Here is an 18,505-nt window from a genome sequence, read left to right as displayed (position 1 = left end):
CCTACCATCACACCTACCACCACAACTGATATTCAAAATTTAATTTTAAGTTACAGTAATGAAGAATGGGAAATCAATAGTAATAAAAATTCCTAATAGATTAATGATTTGCAGTTGTAATTTTGAGTTTTAGGTTGTTGTTTTTTTTTTTAATTTTGTGTTGATAAAATGGATATTGTTGTATGGTTTCTAGATATTATTTAGTAAAGTTTTTTAAAAAAAAAAATAACTTTTCAAATAAAGAAAATGTACAGCCATATCTCATCCTATGGTTGTTAGTGATTTAATTCCTACGATTATCTTTAGTAATTTCATCCTATCCTACTTAATATTTCTACATTTATTTATGTTTTAAAAAATTAATTAAGATTTTATCCATAAATAAAGATAAAAGTTTGAGTAGGATTATAATGTAATAAATAAACATGCAATTTACCAAACAAATAATAGTTCCGTTTTCCCAAATCTTTATAAAATTTAAGACCTTACAAATGAACAACGAGCCGCTGTGGTTAGTGTTCTAGGGGTTCTGGTTAATCATTGATCAATGTGTGTGTTTGTATTTAGAAATCCAGAATTTTATTTTCTTGTGGAGGTTCTTTTTGTGTTTTCTGTGACAAGAATTCTACCGTTTCATTGTTTAGATATCTGATTCTGTGTTATTCGATACCTACCATGCACGATTTTACGTGCAGGTGTCCGAGTTCATGATTGTTATGAGTGTTTTTTTTGTCTAGTTAGTTCAGTCATTTCTTAATTTGCTTAAGATTGTATTGTATCAATTTTTAATCTGTTTATAATATAATGATTTGATGTTGCATTGTGATAATTCAGATTATCCGATGTAATAGTTTGATACTTGAAATTACTCAAACTTGTATTTATATTTTAATTGTATTGTGCTTGTTCCACTATAAAAGAAAATTGATTTTTTTAGGGTAAATGTAACAATTTAATAGTTTTAGAGGACGATAGAAAAAAGACACCAAAAAGAAAAAACCCCAAGATAAGGAAAAGGAAAAGATTTATGGCCGGCTAAAAGATATATCCATAATTGTCGCATTTGTTGTCTAGTTATTGACTTCCTTTTGAGCTTGTCTATGTTAATATGGCCACATCTACTTCGAACTATAACGCTTTATAGGACATTGTAGATTAATTTAACAAAAAATATAATGTTATTATCATATTTCTGAATAATCTTGTCTTCACCACTCAATATAGAAAGGGATACACTTATAAGTTATTGCAAGTTATTGCTATAGCTCAAATTTGATAAGTTTACCATCCATTGGCTGCCATTATTTTTGGCCATAGCTTTAATTGGCCTCTGAATTTGTGGGTTTTCAACACTCCTAAAGGATGGTCCATGAGAACCAAGGACAATATCACAATTTTTACCACTCCAAATTTAGATATCCTTTTCTAACATACGTACATCTCTCTTTCTTTCAAAAGACCCTTCCATAATCAATAATCACAAGGCTTTTTTTTTTTTGTCACATTTTGAAAACCATTATTATTATGATATTTCACTTTCAATATTCTGGACGTCAATCATTAGTCTTCATGCTTATTTAGCCAACAGGGTCTCATTGATCAAACCTGACATCCTTATACCCAGACCTTCCTCATGCTTAAGTTTTTCACAGAGTTTGTCAATTGCATTAGTGAAGTTTCTTCTCACCTATTTCATGACCCCACCAAAATGCCTTAACAGTTTGATCAATTTTATCGCATATGTATCGTAGGGCTTTAAAGCAAGAGAACGTATACAGAGGGATGACGTCAATGTGCCTTGAATGGAGTTGGTCTTTCTCCTTGTGACAAACATTTAGCTTTCCAGTGGGCCAACTTTCCCTGGATTTTATCCATAACCCTTGAAAGAAAGCCTTTTTGTTTTTATAAGTTCCCAAGTCAATTTCTTAGTTGGTACACCAGTGATTTGGCCTGATAACATGAGCGCTGTGCAAATTTCAGCTAACTCGGTTCTGTATGCCAAAATGAAACACGTGGAGTTAGACATTCACTTTGTCTGTGAAAAGGTGATGCAAGTGGCTCTCCAGGTCAATCATGTTCCAGCACAAGAACAAATTGCAGATATCCTCACTAAGCCATTAGCTAATTCTTCTTTCAGAAGGCTAAAGTACTTGGTCTATCAACTCATCTAATTCTTAGAATACCATTGAACCATTGTCCTTTATTCGATTTTGTAGAAGGGCTAAGAGATATTTATGGCCTATTAAAGTTAGCCATCTGCCCTAAAAGGTTGCAAAAAGTATTCATGAGCTTTAATTGCACGACAAGAATGGACATTTGCTATGAAGACGGGAAAGCAATCATCTGCAAAAAGCAAATGATTGATTGGAAGTTCCCATTGCTATCTTTATGCCCTTGATTGATTTGTCTTCTTCCACTTTGGGTAGCATCATAGATGGAACATTTTGGCAAAGATCAAACAAATAAAGAGTGATAGAATCTCCAATTATCTAAAGCCATTGATAGTTTGAACCATCTAGACTACCATTGAGTAGCATTTGATAAAAAACCGTTGTAATACGTTACATGATAAAAGGTTAATCCAACTCCTACTCAAACCAATTAAATTAAGAATTGCTTCAATGAATTTCCATTTGATTCGGTAATACATTTTATTCGTATCAATTTTTGAGATCTCAAACGATATTTGAGTGTTGAATTAATCTACCTTGAAATATTTTAGTGAAACTTTGAAGACTAAAATCAATTTTTTTTAATAAAAAAAGTTATACTCCAATTTTTTAGCCTTGAATTGAATAGGGTGTTAAGTCTTCATGATAATTGTACAAACCTAATTTTGAGGGACCAAGAAACGATCTGCATTGACGTTTTAGTTGGTTCAAACAAGAACTCCCTTTTAAGTCATTGATGATTGGAAAAAAAAACTTATGTAGTAGGCAATATTAAAATAATAATAATCAAAACATGATATAAAATTAAGGATATAGTATGAATTATTAACATAGCAAGAACTTCACACTCATCTCATTAATTGTTGATATGAAGAGAAAGTTATTGCAGTTGAAGAAAGTTCAGAAGGCAAAGAATCATAAGAGGACAAGAATGATAGGAGTGTAGGGATCAAGAGAGGGTTAAAGAGGAGACCTAATTTTAAGTCAAATTAATTGTACAATATATAAATGATGATCTGAATTGGCAACTAGACTAAGAAGGCAATGGAGCATTTGGTAGTGGAGGTGAGGCTCATCAAATGCTTCATCAATATATAATCATTTCTATTTTAGAAAAGAAAAGCAAATATATTAGGGCATTCTCATGATTCAATGACTACATTTTCAGGAATGGTGTTCGTACCTTGCATGGAAGAAGACAAGAATGCAAATGGGCCATCTTATGTGGAGTTTCTTGTACATATTCATCGGCAAATCCAAATGAAAATGTCTTGATAAGTTTCAAGCTTCCTCAACAACAGGTATTCAGTTTTGATTTGGGATTTTGCATGAAGAAGAAAGAATCCGAGTGGCCTCCTACTCGGAGTTTCTTGTACATATATTATGCGGTAATTGGAGTGAGTTTTACAGAATGTTTTACGCTTTTTACAGTTGGCTTCACAAGTAGTGATGGCAATTGGAGATCAAAAGCTGCACACAAACATTATAATTTCATATCTTATATCAATTATTTATTTCCTGGAACCCCAATTTTGAGCTAAACAAAGGTTCTTAATTGTACCCAACTTTGGCGGTGAGGTACTTGAAGTACTAATAATACAAATATTGTCGGGGGTTTGTTACCTTCTTGTAGTCTATCCATATCTCAAATTTTAAATTGACTTTGGATAATGGATTAAGGTAACCAAAACATTTTTTTTATTTATGTTTTAAAAAATTAACTTACCAAATTTAAATATTTAACCAATTCGAATATTTATTAATTTCAAGCTGGATAAGAATTTTTTTAATTTAAAATAAATAATAGTAAATAAAGGAAATCCGATAATGCAAATATTCAACCATATTTTATCCTATCTGACGGTCCTTAATATTTCTACATATGTTTATATTTTAAAATTTTAACTAAGAACTTATCCATAAATAAGGATAAGAGTTTGAATAGGATTATAATGTAATAAGTAAATATGCAATTTATCTAATTGGTGTAGAATAATAGTAGAAGAAATAGGAAAAATTAAGCCCCTATAAAAAAAATTAAACCCCTAACTCTATACCATTTATATTTACACTCTCATACATCAACTGCGATTCTGAAAAATCCTTCAACGATCGAAGAGATTGCAAGGTAGTAGCAACGACAGCTTTCATTTACTGCATCAAGTTGAGGGAAGTAACCAATAATCTTGAAGTACAACAACGTTGTAGTCATATCCCATATGACTCTTTCAACATAGTCGTGGGGATTTGTTTCGTTTCATCTCTTAAGAGGGGAACAACGTTAGGAAGTTTTAATGAGTCCGTCACATATTATCAAGACACCATTTTATCCGACAAAGACAGTCCCAACATCCTACTCTCCTTGTTAGAAAGAACGGGTGCATCTCTAGGCTACATTCGGACCCTCATCGTTCTTGGTATCTTGTCTTATGCACAGCAGTTACATAGTAACCCCCTTAATTTTGCACTAAACTCATTTCCTTCGAAGTGGAAGTAATCATCAAGGTGACGGTTGATAATTTTGATGATGAGGCCGATGATGATGATGATGATGATGAGGTCAATGAGACGAATGACAACGATGATGATGATGATGATGATGATGGTGATGGTGATGGTGATGATGAGGACACATTGAATTTCAAGCCTGCTACATGTTTTTCAGTTCAAGCTTTGAGAAGGTATAAATAGGGTGATGATGAAGAACAAGATCATCTGCCTTTGAAGAAGAGGAGGAGAGTACATGAGGGTTTGAGCTCAACGAACAAAGAATGTGCTATCTGTCTTGATGAGTTCTTGGAGGGTGGCAAGGTTGCCTCAATGCCATGCACACATGTGCTCCATGATGGTTGCATCATTAAGTGGTTGAAAACCAGACACCTATACCCGTTGTGCCGGTTTCAGATGTCAACTTGATTTCATTTTCTTCTTCTACTATCTCGATGAAGGATATAAATTTTTGCACCTTAATTAGTATCTAATATTATCTAATTGTAAGTTTCATGAATTGATTTATATAGCAATTCCAAATTGTGGTATATATTTGTCAGTTGATAAATGCAACATGATTGAAAATACTTTTTTAACCATAGTTAAAGTGGAAAATCATCTCATATTAACTAGTCAAGGATTTGAGTATGTATTATAAAGTAAGAATTTCGAGATGTATTTTTGGGTTTTTAAAATAGGTAATATTTAATATAAAAAATATTTATTTCATCGTAATGATATTATATATAAGAATTCGTTCTTAACTTGGATTATAGAATCACGCCATGATAGATGTGTAGTGGTGATCCATCTTGATCAACCTGTAGTTTTATAGTTTTAATTTGCTCTCAAAATGTTTAGAGCTTATGGATACGTGAAATGCTTTTGAACTTTTAAAAGCTTTTCTTAAAAAAAGTATATATTTTTTCGGTAGTAAAAATGTAATTTTTCCATTTTAATAGTTTATATCTTTATAATTTTTAAAGGATTAAATTAAATTTGTATTTTTTGGGAGGCCAAAATATAATTTTACCATTACTAATTTAAAATTTTATAAATTATAAAGGGCATAAATGAAAAATTTTCTATTTTAAGAAGGCCAAGACCCTGCAGTCCCCCTTGGCTCCACCACTGTCCTTGTACTTTTTCCTAATACCCATAAACTTTTAAAGGCTTTTCTCTGGACGTTCTCAAGGTAGCATGTGTCGTACACATATTGGTCTTAAACTCTTTGCAAGTTAATCGATCTATGAGTTTCTTCTCATCATAAGTTGTCTTTGCTATAGAATATCATGTATGGGGAATTAATATATGTGACATGTGGACAATAGACATCCCGTGGTGTCATGCATGTGGTCCTAATAGTTTGGATTTGAAAGGTTTTGGACTTACGAGATTGTAAACTTGCAAGTGTTTCAACTCACAAAGTGATCCTCCTTAATCAAAAGTGTTGACCCGTAAGACATGGACTCACAAAGTGGACTCTCAAAATATGAATATTACAAAAGCTTAATTAAATAATAAACCCTCAAATTATACCTTTTAATTGAGTTAGATACTTAAATTATAATTCCATAACCACAATAAAAAAATTTGATACTCCATAATTTTAACATTTGTCTATTGTATTACATGTTATTGATTATATAACCTTAATTATTTTTGGTGAATTACAATAATAGGATAAAGCCCAAATAACAAACACAACTAGTGCAACTTGAACCATTACCACACCTGGGACAATGAACACCCTTAACCATCAAGCCATCACATGGGATTTGTCTTAATATTTTGTATATTATAAATGAGTCTTAATATTTTGTATATTATTGTTGTTTTAATTTCAGTATAATCTAATAATTTTACACTCTTACCTATCAATCAATAAAATTTTATATTCGTGTCAAATAAATAAATAAAAACAATCTAAATAATATTTACATTCTAATAATTTTATTAAAAAAATAATCTCATATTTCATAAACCAAATGTATCTTTCAAGAATTGCATACATTTCGAGTTCTCATTTGCGTATACTACTCGGTGTTGTATACAACTAACCTTGGTCAACCCGAATTAATGCCAAAGAACATGCTGAAATAAATGTCTTAAAACCAGATTATTTACCTTACTAGATAACCGAACTTGCAATAAAAGACAGTCGAACCGGTTGTCCCTTTAAGCCCAAAACCATCCCAGCAAAGCACGGATTATGCCAACAATGCTACCACTGAGAAGTGCCTGCAACAATGTTAGCTTCCCCGGTGTGTATGGTGGGTATCTCAGAAATGCATCACCTGCAAAACCTCTATAAAGAACTGCCTTCTTATGGCTAAATGCATCGAAGGAGAATTTCCCATGGTACGAACCCATTCCGCTTTCCCCCACTCCTCCGAATGGTAAACTGTGTATAGCAAGCTGAACCCATAATCGATTCGGTCAATTTAAAAACTTGAAGTCTAAAGGCAATTAAGCCTTATTGTAAATTGTAATAATGCATGCATGTCTACATAGATTCCATAAGTTAAAAGTAAACTTACATGTACAGCTGTGTCATTGACGACTAAACCCCCTGCAGAGACCGTTTCAACAAACTTACGTTTTAGTTTCTTGTTATTCGTAAACAGATACGCTGCTAGTGGCTTTCCTCCAGAAGAATGTATCAAATCAAAACTCTGTTCCACTTTGTCCACCTTTTATAAACCAATCACAAAAAATTCATGATGAATGTCCCGCATCTAATATTTATAAATGACGAGCACAGTTCTAATTATCCATTTAAATTTCCTTGATACCATAAATGATTGGTATTTGTTTCTGTCAGGCCATTTTCCTTGCAGAAATTTCATAAACTAAGCTGATATATCTTAGCTCCAACTCTACATTTTGTTCGGACACGAATATGGGATATGACCCTTCAAATCCACAGGAAAATTTTTTTTTAAAATGAATATATCCCTGCTAAATTTATATTCATATCCGACACTCAAACCCAAATCTAGATTATATCCTTAAGGAGATCTCTCTATTCATATGTAAATGGAGCTTTATTTCTTTTTGCTCGAACAATAAAAGGAAAAGGCTTAAGACTCCCAGGCTTTTCAAGGGCAGTGCTACTTATGGAATCAACAAAAGCTAAAAAGAAAATTTAAAAAATAATAATAATAATAACAAAGCAAAACATTTTGGTGCAATGGACCCTTTAGTTCCTACCGTGATAATCGGAAGCAATGGGCCAAATATCTCTTCTTTCATGATGAGAGAATTTACTGGGACATCAAGAAAGATCGTGGGAGCAATCTGCCTGCAATTGGAAGAAAGAAGCACGTATCAACAACTATTGACAGCATATGATGCCAAGTGTACTAGAAAAGAAATGCAAGAGCCAGGTTAGAACTGACAGGTTCTTTTCATTTCTCTGACCGCCATGGACGATCTTACTAGAAACTTTCTCCTCATCCATGAGCTTTGACAAGCGATCAAAGTGGTTAGAATTCACTATGCGAGACAAGTCTTTCGACTCCAATGGGTCCTTTCCATAAAATCGCTCCAGTTCACATTTGAAAGAGTCAACCTGCAGGATAAAAACCACTTGAGAAGAATGATTGGAAAGAAATGGATTAAGAATTTACAAATGTTAAACATATACAAGCATTCTTACCAACTTCGTAGCGTAATCTTTTGTTGTAATAATGTAATCAGGAGAAATACATGCTTGTCCATTATTACAGCCCCACTTCCCCGCAATGATCCGCCTAGTTGCAACCTAAAGTACACAAAAATATGTCAGTATCTAAGTGACAAAGAAAGCAGACATGATCGAAAAATAAATACTATGCTTACCTTTAAGTTGATGTTTGAATCAACAATAACAGGTGACTTTCCTCCGAGCTCCAAAACAACTGGTGTTAGGTGCTTTGCAGCAGCTGCCATCACAATGCGAGCAACTCTTCCATTGCCTAAAAATTCAAGGATGTTTTGATTCGGAATACTTTTTTATCAGAATGATACAACAATGTCTAAAGCAGCAACTAATAACCATAAGGTGAAAATTAGAACTTCTGGGAGAGCACCAAAAATTTGGGATGTGGTCATCTTGTTGAAAAATCAATTTAAGACTTGGGTACATCTTATGTCAGAAAAGAGGATCCAAAAAACAACATATTAGCAGGGAACCAAACAAATATGCCAATGCAAACCCCAAAAGGAATCTCTCAAAACTCTGTTCAGTTCTTTCAAGATCCCGAAGTAAGAATTTTTTTAGAACTATTAAGCCAGCAATACTTTCAGTTTCCAATAAACTCTTGACCAGTTCAAGTGCTGCAACTACCCCTAATCACCCTTAGGGAGCACAATAGCCTCTGTTAGCCAAAGGACCATGCAAAATTGTCTTTTATGTCCCTATTAGACACTTTTTCGTGTCTATCTAATCAACTCCCAAGGACGGGAAAAGGTTCAATTTGCAGTGAGATTTCAGTGAAAAGAGCCAACTCGTTAAGCCCTAATGTTTTGCACTTCATAGTTTGAGGTCTCAAACCAGATAAAGGATGAAAGTTGCAGTAGGTATGGCCGGGCAGCCAGTGCAGAATTATAACCACAAATAAATATATATCTTAGAGAGAGGACAGGCTGCCGAGAGAATCTACAAAGTATTTATAAGATAAGCTATTTACAAAAGAAATATGAGTTGTACACTGCCCAAAAATGAAGAATACTTGATTTTACATCTAACACTGCATACATCTATGGAGTGATCAAACTAGATAGAAGCTACAACAAACATCTAAAGTAGATGCTAAAAGGGAAACCCTGTTAAATCATCAATTATCAACATTTGTCTCTTCCCCAGAATGGATAGAGCCTTAAAACAACACAGCAAACATATAGTACTTCAAATCCGTTTCTTTTTTCCAACTGTTTGGTAAAAAGTAATAGAAAGCTACAGCCTACAGCATCCAAAAAGCCACTTCTATCACAAACTTCTTGAAGCATTATGCACGTATCACATGTGAAACTAGAATGCAGTTGTCCAAGAATATTTAATTAAGACATAAAAGATTCAGTTAGAGGAGACAGTAAATGGCTGTAAATGAGCAAAGGACCTGTATACAATATTTTGTCCCACTTTTGCTCCAATAGTGCTGATGTTTCAGGAACAGCCCCTTCAACAACCTTAATGCAAGAGCTATCCAAATAATCCGCTACCAGCTTTGCAATCAATGATGATGAGGCTGGAGCCATTTCTGATGGCTTTAAGACTATAGCATTACCAGCTGAAATAGCTCCAACAACTGGATCAAGAGACAATACTGAAAGAAGAGGTACAAATAAAGTCATCATTTTGACGAAGTTTCCGGAATACAAAATAAGAAGGGCAAATCCATCAAGTGTTTAACATACAAAAAGGATAATTCCATGCTGAGATTACTAACACGACACCCAATGGTTCAGATACAATTTCAGCAGAGGAAGGAAATGTAGTCAACGAAGTTTTTGCCTGCAACAAAGGGCAAGATGTTCATATTAAACTCTTTTAATATCAAAAAGAAAGCTTCCACCCACTTTAGAGGTATCGAACAATTTTACCTTTTCTGGCATCATCCAGTGGTTCATTTCCTTGAGTGCCAATCTGCATGAATTCTTTAACATCTGTATCTGCAGAGTAAACCATGTCAACAATCAGAAGTAGAGAAAAAAGTAAAATATTTCAGGCGAGACATCCATAGAAAAGAAAAGCGCGCACTAAATTCAAGAGGCTATATATAAATATTGTTGCCTTTTCCATAGTTCTAGTTTCCTAAGTAATGTAATATTTAGAGCTTAACTATCAGGTTTAGTATGAAAGTTAAATTTAAAACAAAGATACTAAGAATCAAGAGTTACCCAAATTTCACAAGGCTCCAAAAAGATTTTCCGATTGATAAAAAATCAGGTGCTCTGGAACAATAATCATCCGGTACATTTTCCCCAAGTTAAAAAGCCTAACAATAACTAATTAAAGGCTCTTTAAAGCTATTTATCTTCAGCAAAAATTGACACCACCACCAAAAGGACCACCACTTATAAAACCTAAAATAGAATTTGCTTACAGTTCAGCTTTATTAACCATTAAATCTAATCAACTTAAAACACAGAAGGTTAACTTGAATGATGCATCTAACTAGCTTAAAGTAAACACATCAGCCTCCACAAGTAAAACAGAGACTAGAAATAAACAATTTAAGCATATGCCTAAGATACTTTTGCTCACAAACATGTAGCAAATAACTATGATTAGAAGTAGATGATAATTGTTGAAAAAGAAATCCTTAAGTATTCTTGAGAATTGCAATAATCAAGGTTTATATTATGACTCTCAAATTCCCTATCATTCAATGATTCCCGCGTTAATTAATCACAAATATAATTATATCACAGCTGACCATATGTAAGAGCCTAAACTCCAATCATCGTATTATAAAAATTATTAGTCAAAAAATATAAAACAATAATAAATATTCAAGACTACTTGAGTTTTAACGGTTTCGAGTATTGTATAGATCGCATTTTTTTACTAAACGCTGAAATTGACCAACCATTTTCATGAAAAATGAAATTCTTAGCATGTAATAAATGCTACTTGGGTCCACACTCCACCCAGTTTTCTGTCATTTATCAATTTAAACACCTCTAAAAGGTTTGCACCCAGGAAAAAAAATGAACCACTCCAAGTCTCAAAAGTTTGGAACCGTTTTATTCATGAATTTTTTATTATTCATTCTCACTTGAAGCTTGACATACAAGCACGTCTCACACACGATATAAATATATTGCCGTATTTAATTAGAAATAAAATAAACGAAAAAATAATGAAAATAGACAAATAAATATAAAATTAGCTTTGGAGACAAAGAAGTAGTTGAAGTTTTTTATCATCACCATATAAGAAGCATCAAATGTTTAATGAACATTCTGATCTGGAGTGCTCGATTATAAATGCGAAAATTCATTAGAAGTTTAAAATTAAAAACTAATTTAATAATTAAGTGCACAGGGAATTTTTTTTTTTTGTTACAAATTGGGTGCAAATAAAGAATAATACAGCAGAGACTTATACCGGCCTATTGGCTCTTTATTCTTTACTAATACTATCAATAATGATTCAGTTCATGAAATAACATACTAAGTTTTACTGCTCAATCCATTTCAAATTATAATTAAACTAAAACCTAATCCGATATCGAAACCAAAACAAATTCATTAAAGAATAATAATAAAATCAGAGTAAAATGAATAAAAAAAGCTTTGACCTCGTAGAGGGAGGATTCGAATTCCGGCTTGGAAAGATCATCACGAAGAGCGGCGACGATTTGCGGCTCGTTCTCATCCAACATCTTCAACATTGCTTTCAACTGAGTCACTCTCCATCGGTGGCTTTTAGTTTTTCCGGTTACGAAGCTATCTCTCAACTCCTTCACCACCTCCTTCGCTGACTCCGCATCGAAAACCGCCTTGTTTTCCGCTTTATTCTCCATTAACATCCAAAATCAACTCCGGAAAACAGAATAATCAATCGAATAGGATCCAAACTTCGAAACTTGAAGTTACAGTATATGCCTCTCTTTTCTTCCAGAGAACGACGGAGTCGTTAAAAATGAATGCCGTGCATCACTGTATCTATCATTTATAATAAATATTGAAGTTATCACAAGATAATTTTATAGACATTTGAATACCAACTGCTCTCTCATTGAAATGATTTGGTGGTTTTTTTTTTAATTATCGAGTATCAACAATCAAATCACAGTTCCTTAAATAACGCTAATATACTAAAAGAGCCCTTAAACTATTGCATTTTATTTAAACAAGTCCTTTAACTATTTTTATAGTTATATCTTAGGATTTTTACTCATAAGCTGCGAGTTTAATATTAAAATAAAATTTTAATTTATATACACGTTTAACATCAACATAAAATTTAAAAGAGTAATTAAGTGTGTTATGGATATAAACATTTTCAATAAATCTCGATATTTTATTTTATTTTATTTTATTTTAAAAAAATTATTTAATAAACTATTCTCAACATTAGCAATATAATAACTAATTTAGTTTGAAATATTTTACTCAATTTTCAATTTGGTCCTAAAGGTTAACTTTGTTATTACATCAATCAAAATAAAGTCATGCGGCATTCCGTCTAATGATCAAAGGTGTTTTGATAGTGGAGTGACTATATTTAAATTGATCTAATAGGAACGACTAAATTAACCAAATAAAATTTTGATGATCAAAACAGGAATGCGCTAAAATTTGGGTGACTATCTAAGTAGTTTACCCTAATTTTCTGGTATAATAAAAAAAATGAACTCTCAATATTTACATTTTTATCAAATTGACCCTTATTATTTTTTAACCTTCAATGTTACTATTTTCTATCATTACTTTTTTAATGATATTGACGTGAGAATTTGTATGGCAATTCAGGTGCACTCATACTGACATGACATTATTTATCTTATTTGTCATGTCAATAAATAATTTAAAAATTATAAAAATATTTAAAACATTCAAAATTCACACATACATATATATAAAGCACGTAAAAATTCAAAAAGAATTAACATGAAGTACACATGAATTGCCACTAAAATATAATATTTTCATTAAAAGCAACAGTTCAATTATTTTTTAAAGGTTAATAATTAAATTTAACTCATTTTAAAAGGATGGAGATGCAATTTAGCTCAAAAATAGAATAAGAGTTAAATTGTCAAAAAATATATAATATTAAATACTAAGTTTATCATTATGCCTTTTTTAATATGCGACAAGCTACATCATCCTATGAAATTTGAAACACGAGTCCAATCCTTAAATAGAAAGTAAAACTTTTCTAAAGGTTTTTTACACACTTTTATAATTTTTTTAATAATAAAAGTTTAACAATTTGATTATTAAAATGAAAATTTTAGATTAAATCATACATATTAAAATAAAAATATATGAAAAAAATGAAAATGAACCATTAGTTGAGTAGTAAATTTAAGGTTTTACTACTTCAATTGTCGAAGGTTCAAATCTTATTATTAGCATTTTTTATTATTTTTTATTAAAATAAAAATATTAAAGTACCATCAACTAATATAATTTTTTCTAACCACAAAAGGATATTTCCACAATTTTCCTAATTGAGTTAGGATTTAATAAATAGTCTATTTATTATTAAATAATTATATTTTATTGGTGCAGTAAAATTAATCCTATATTGAAACGTGGGTAAGAATTCTTCTAGATGTTTTTTTTTATTTATATTTTAGGTTAAATATTAGGTTAGGTAGTTAAACTAGATTATGAAAAATAAATAAATCACAAAAAATGGAGCTTAAATAAGCCATAAACTAAATATAATATGACAATATATTATTACCTTTCAAATTATTTTTATAAAACCTTCTTAAAAAATACTTACTCTTCTAGAAAAAAGTATCCATTTCTCTGAAAAATTACTTCTTTTTTAAAGCACACTATTTTGTGCTAAATCAGTTTTCTTCTCGTAGTTCATTTAACTGAGCTCCTCGGAGGCTTTTGTTGTTTCTTCTCCGGACTTAAACCCTTCAAACCTATCGTCGATTTTGTGTCCTCATTTTTCTTTTCTTTTTTTTGAGCCTTTTTTTTGCCTTCATTCCATACCCCTTTGGTCCTTTTGAATGTATGAATCAACTTCCCTCGGAGTTTCTTCTATCTAGAGGTCCGCATATCCCTTCCTCTTCCCCATGCAGCTACCACATGATTATTTTAGTGTTATTTAAATATACATATATATTTATTTTTAATTTATTAAAAAATATTTATTTTAATGTTTTTAATATTTTTAACATGTTATATTTTTAAAAAAAAATTATAGTAAATAATATAAAAAATTAATACGGGCGAATTAAACCCAAATTTTAACATTTTTATCTGAATCGAACAAAATCTTAAACTTATTTTTCGGGCTAAACTAAACTTCACAAACGGAATTTAAATTTTGATTAGGCTGATCCATGTACCTCTAATCATATATAGAAATGTAAAATGTGAGAAATATGAATTTGGTTGAGGCGTTACAACAAACCGTTGGGGGTGTGGCGTGTGATAAAAGATAATAAATAATTTGGTAAAGAAAGATCGAAATCCAAGAACTGCTTTATTCGAGGGAAAGTCACGGGCATAATTTGTGGTGTCAAAAGTACCTGCCGCCTCTCAACTAGTTGTTTAGTTGGTTCAACAGACTAGACTTTCTATTTTCCATTTTGCCTTCTCGCCGCGAAAATTGGAAAACACATTGTATAAAACGTGTGTGAAAGTACAGGTGATTGAAAACCTTGGGAAAAGTACTTTTAGGGGTCCCTTTCAATTTCGTTATTAAATAAATTGGTCACCCTCAAAAAGATTGAAGTAATTTAATTTCTATCTATTTTAAAAGTGAGTAACTTAGGACAATTAATCATCGCGTTAATATTTTTCGTTAATTACACATGATTTTGATTAGAATAATAACAATTTTACCTCTTGATATGTATATATTCTATGTAAATATTGACGAAATGTGTAAATGTTGTGGGTTAATTTTTTTAAAATCAATACCAAACTAACATAATGTCTAAAATTTGGGGGCTAATTTTTTTATTTTACCAATAAAATATATACAATTAATGAAAAATATTAATTGTCCTTCGTTACTCATTTCTACAAAATTCGAGAGAGATTAAATTATTTTATTTTAAAAAATAACCAATTTGTTCATGTCAAAATCGAAAGGGAATAAAGATGTCTTTTTACCGTAAAAATGAAGATTTGGTTGATACGGTAAAAAATGATAGTTTGAATATTATGATTTAGCTTCAAATCAGATCATGTGTTTTTAGTCATTTTTAAATTACGTTGTATCAGATTGACTTATAATAAAAACTCAATTAGAAATTTAACACATAGTATTCAATATGATAAGTTCACAATGTGGGTGGAAAATTTTATATAACAAATATATTTATAAAATATTTTGATATAAAAATTAAATGAAAATGATAAATTTGAGATATTAAAGATTATGGTATTAAAATATAATAATCAAATTTTATTTTGATCACGCACAGTTAATTCAGTGTTCATTAGTTGCCAATTTTAGAAAATTTTTATTTTGATCACTCATTTTACTTTAATATTTTCTTTTATTTAAAAAAAATTATTTTAGTTTTTCATAATAAAAGGGAAAATTTTGGGTTTTACAAGAATTACCTAGGTTTTTATAGAAAAGAATTCGGTTTTTAAAGGAAAACCCATTTTATCTTTTCAATTTTTTTATTATTTTTTTAGAATTAATTTTAGTTTTTTCTTTGAGAAAAGGAAAATACATGAGTTTTTACAGGAATTACTTGGTTTTTAAAGGAAAAACCATTTTATCTTTTCAAAATTCAAATTCTTTTTTTTTCGCTTTTTAGAATTAATTTTAATTTTTTCTCCAATAAAAAAGGAAATACTTGGGTTTTTACAGGAAAAAACCCATTTTATCTTTTTAATTTTTTTTCTTTTTTAGAATTAATTTTAGTTTTCTTATAATTAAAACAGAGAAACTTGGATTTTACAATAAATTGAGTTACAAAGAAAAACTCGAATTTCATCTCTATTACTGAATAACTCAATTCCAAGTAAAAACTTATATTTTTAAATATATAAAATTATTTCTAAAAAAATGAATGACTGAAATAAAAACTTATTAAAGCTAGGATTCTAAAATTGAGTTCAAAATAACATTGTCTAACCCGAAATTAATGGTGGGTGACCAAAATGAAAATGATAATTAACAATAGTGCCTAAAATACTACTTTTTTTCAGTGCCCAGATAAAAACTTATGAAAGTTAAGTGATTAACTATGTACTTTACCCTAATTTTTATAGAGTTAAAACAAATATATACAGTAAATTTTATAAATTTGAGAAACAAAAATATTTATAAAATTGCTACGTGTCTATTTTTGTAAAATATTTATTTTTAATATTTTACTATATTTTTATAAAACACTTGCCAGCTTGTGAAGTTTAAAAACTTTACTGGCAATATGCAAAATATTTTCTCTTAAAATATATTTAATTTTTTATAAAATTAAAATTCATAATTAAATACCATACAAAATATTATAAATTTATTTTTTAAAAATAGTTTAGTAAATATATCGTAGAGAAGTGAAACGTATTTTACCTAAACTTAGACTCTAAATTTTTTTATACAAAAATTGATCTGTCATTCCTTGTAACTTAAAAATAGGGTTACGATAAAATTTTAGGTATTTGATATTATTTTATTGAATTTGAATGTTGTGATTTAAATAATAAAATGATTATTTATGATGGATTCAAAGTAAATTTAGCCCGAACAATAAATACAATTAGTGTGACTAAAACTTAGGCCACACCTGAGGCGGAGAACATTTTAACTATCAAGCCATCACATGAGTTTATTTTAATTTTAGTTTTTTATATTGTTATATAGTTGAATATGTTATTCATTTATAAATTAAATGTATATTATTATAAAGATATTTTTATATAAAATATATTATAATAAAATTTGAATTAAAATACTATAGTTTTAGAACTTTACTATAATCACTCCGATTAATACCTCAGTTAATTTTTATATAAAATTTATAAATATAGTTATTACATATTTTTTTACTCGCTCCATGATCTAATTATTAATATATATTTTTACTCATTATTAAAGATAATGTTCAGAATTATCTATAACCCCTTCATAATCCATAAATAAGAGAATAATACGCTTTAACGCACTCAAACACATATTCTCCTGCGTTGACAACAATATTTATATCAATTAAATCGACAATTTATTTTATTCTTTGCCGGGAGAAAACGAAACAAATACTTTTTACTTTTGATATCCTACTCATGCAAAGAGATCATGGTTGATTGATAGGTACTACATAATTTCTCATTCTATTTTGTGTATATGTATTCTTTAAATTATTAAAACTAAAATTCAGCATTTTAATATATAATATTATAATATAATATGTTGAATTTGTTTAGATTATTCTTTATTATTTTACAAAATAATTGCTCACTACAAAAATATAAATTATTTCCCTAATTTTAGTTTCATATTTAAAAAAAAAGCATTTCTTTTTCAAACAAACTTGAAAGATGTAGAATGGTAATGTTCAAGGACGAAGGGTGGGTTTGGATGGGCAATTGGGTGCGGTGCAGTGCGGTGAGTTTAACTTACTTTTTATCTCACGCTGCAGTATCACTACAGTATCTAATCTCACCGCCACCGTTGTTTTTACACTAACCGCAGGTAAACGCACCGCCCATCCAAACTCACCCGAAGTCAAATATTTTTTTCGGGTGGACGGAATTATATTGTATATTTTTACAATAGTAAAAATACAATTTTTTCATTTTAATAGTCTATTTTTATCAATTTTAAATGATTAAATCAAATTCTATCATTTTTGAGAGGGCCAAAATATAATTTTATCATTACTAATTTAAATTTTATAAACTATAAATAAATTTTCCACTTTAAAAAAGATCGAAGCCCTTACCAACCCCTGAATTTACCACTAATAATGTCATAATATATATTATTTTTCAATTAAGCTGATGACCGATGATCTCTCCTATCTAACTTCATGTCCCATATTTGATTACCACCAAACACCAATAACTATAATTTGTGTGAACAAGTAACTCTTTAACAGTTTTAGTCTCTTAGGTGAAACAATAAATTAAGGTTACTTTTATAAAATAAAATAAAAATATATATATTAATAATAAAATAATAAAATTGAGCCTTTTTA

General features: G+C 30.1%; 1 protein-coding gene across 2 annotated transcripts; it reads right to left on the bottom strand.

Moving 5' to 3' along the window:
• Positions 1–6,588: 6,588 nt before the first annotated feature.
• LOC107943995 (aldehyde dehydrogenase family 3 member H1) lies at positions 6,589–12,389 on the bottom strand. 2 transcript variants are annotated; one of them, XM_016877808.2, is made up of 10 exons: positions 11,951–12,389; positions 10,248–10,316; positions 10,062–10,158; positions 9,764–9,970; positions 8,505–8,620; positions 8,323–8,427; positions 8,063–8,235; positions 7,875–7,965; positions 7,202–7,354; positions 6,589–7,079 (listed from the first exon to the last, which is right to left on the bottom strand). In XM_016877808.2, the coding sequence occupies exons 1-10, from the start codon at positions 12,179–12,181 to the stop codon at positions 6,840–6,842; spliced, it is 1,482 nt and encodes a 493-aa protein (XP_016733297.1). In that variant the 5' UTR covers positions 12,182–12,389; the 3' UTR covers positions 6,589–6,839. The 2 variants fall into 2 exon arrangements, with proteins under 2 accessions (XP_016733297.1, XP_016733299.1); XM_016877810.2 differs by lacking the exon at positions 11,951–12,389 and adding an exon at positions 10,545–10,670.
• Positions 12,390–18,505: the final 6,116 nt, after the last annotated feature.

This window comes from Gossypium hirsutum, chromosome D05, assembly GCF_007990345.1.
Source record: "Gossypium hirsutum isolate 1008001.06 chromosome D05, Gossypium_hirsutum_v2.1, whole genome shotgun sequence".
NCBI classification, from domain to species: domain Eukaryota; kingdom Viridiplantae; phylum Streptophyta; class Magnoliopsida; order Malvales; family Malvaceae; genus Gossypium; species Gossypium hirsutum.
This window is presented reverse-complemented; position numbering and strand designations above follow the sequence as displayed.

Coding starts and splice junctions, on each gene's coding strand:
- LOC107943995 (XM_016877808.2), bottom strand. CDS start 12,181: ATGTTAATGGAGAATAAAGCGGAAAACAAGGCGGTTTTCGATGCGGAG. Junction 9,971..10,061: donor AGCATGGAATTATCCTTTTT/GTATGTTAAACA, acceptor CTCTTCTTTCAG/TATTGTCTCTTGATCCAGTT. Junction 7,080..7,201: donor TCAATGACACAGCTGTACAT/GTAAGTTTACTT, acceptor TTATGGGTTCAG/CTTGCTATACACAGTTTACC.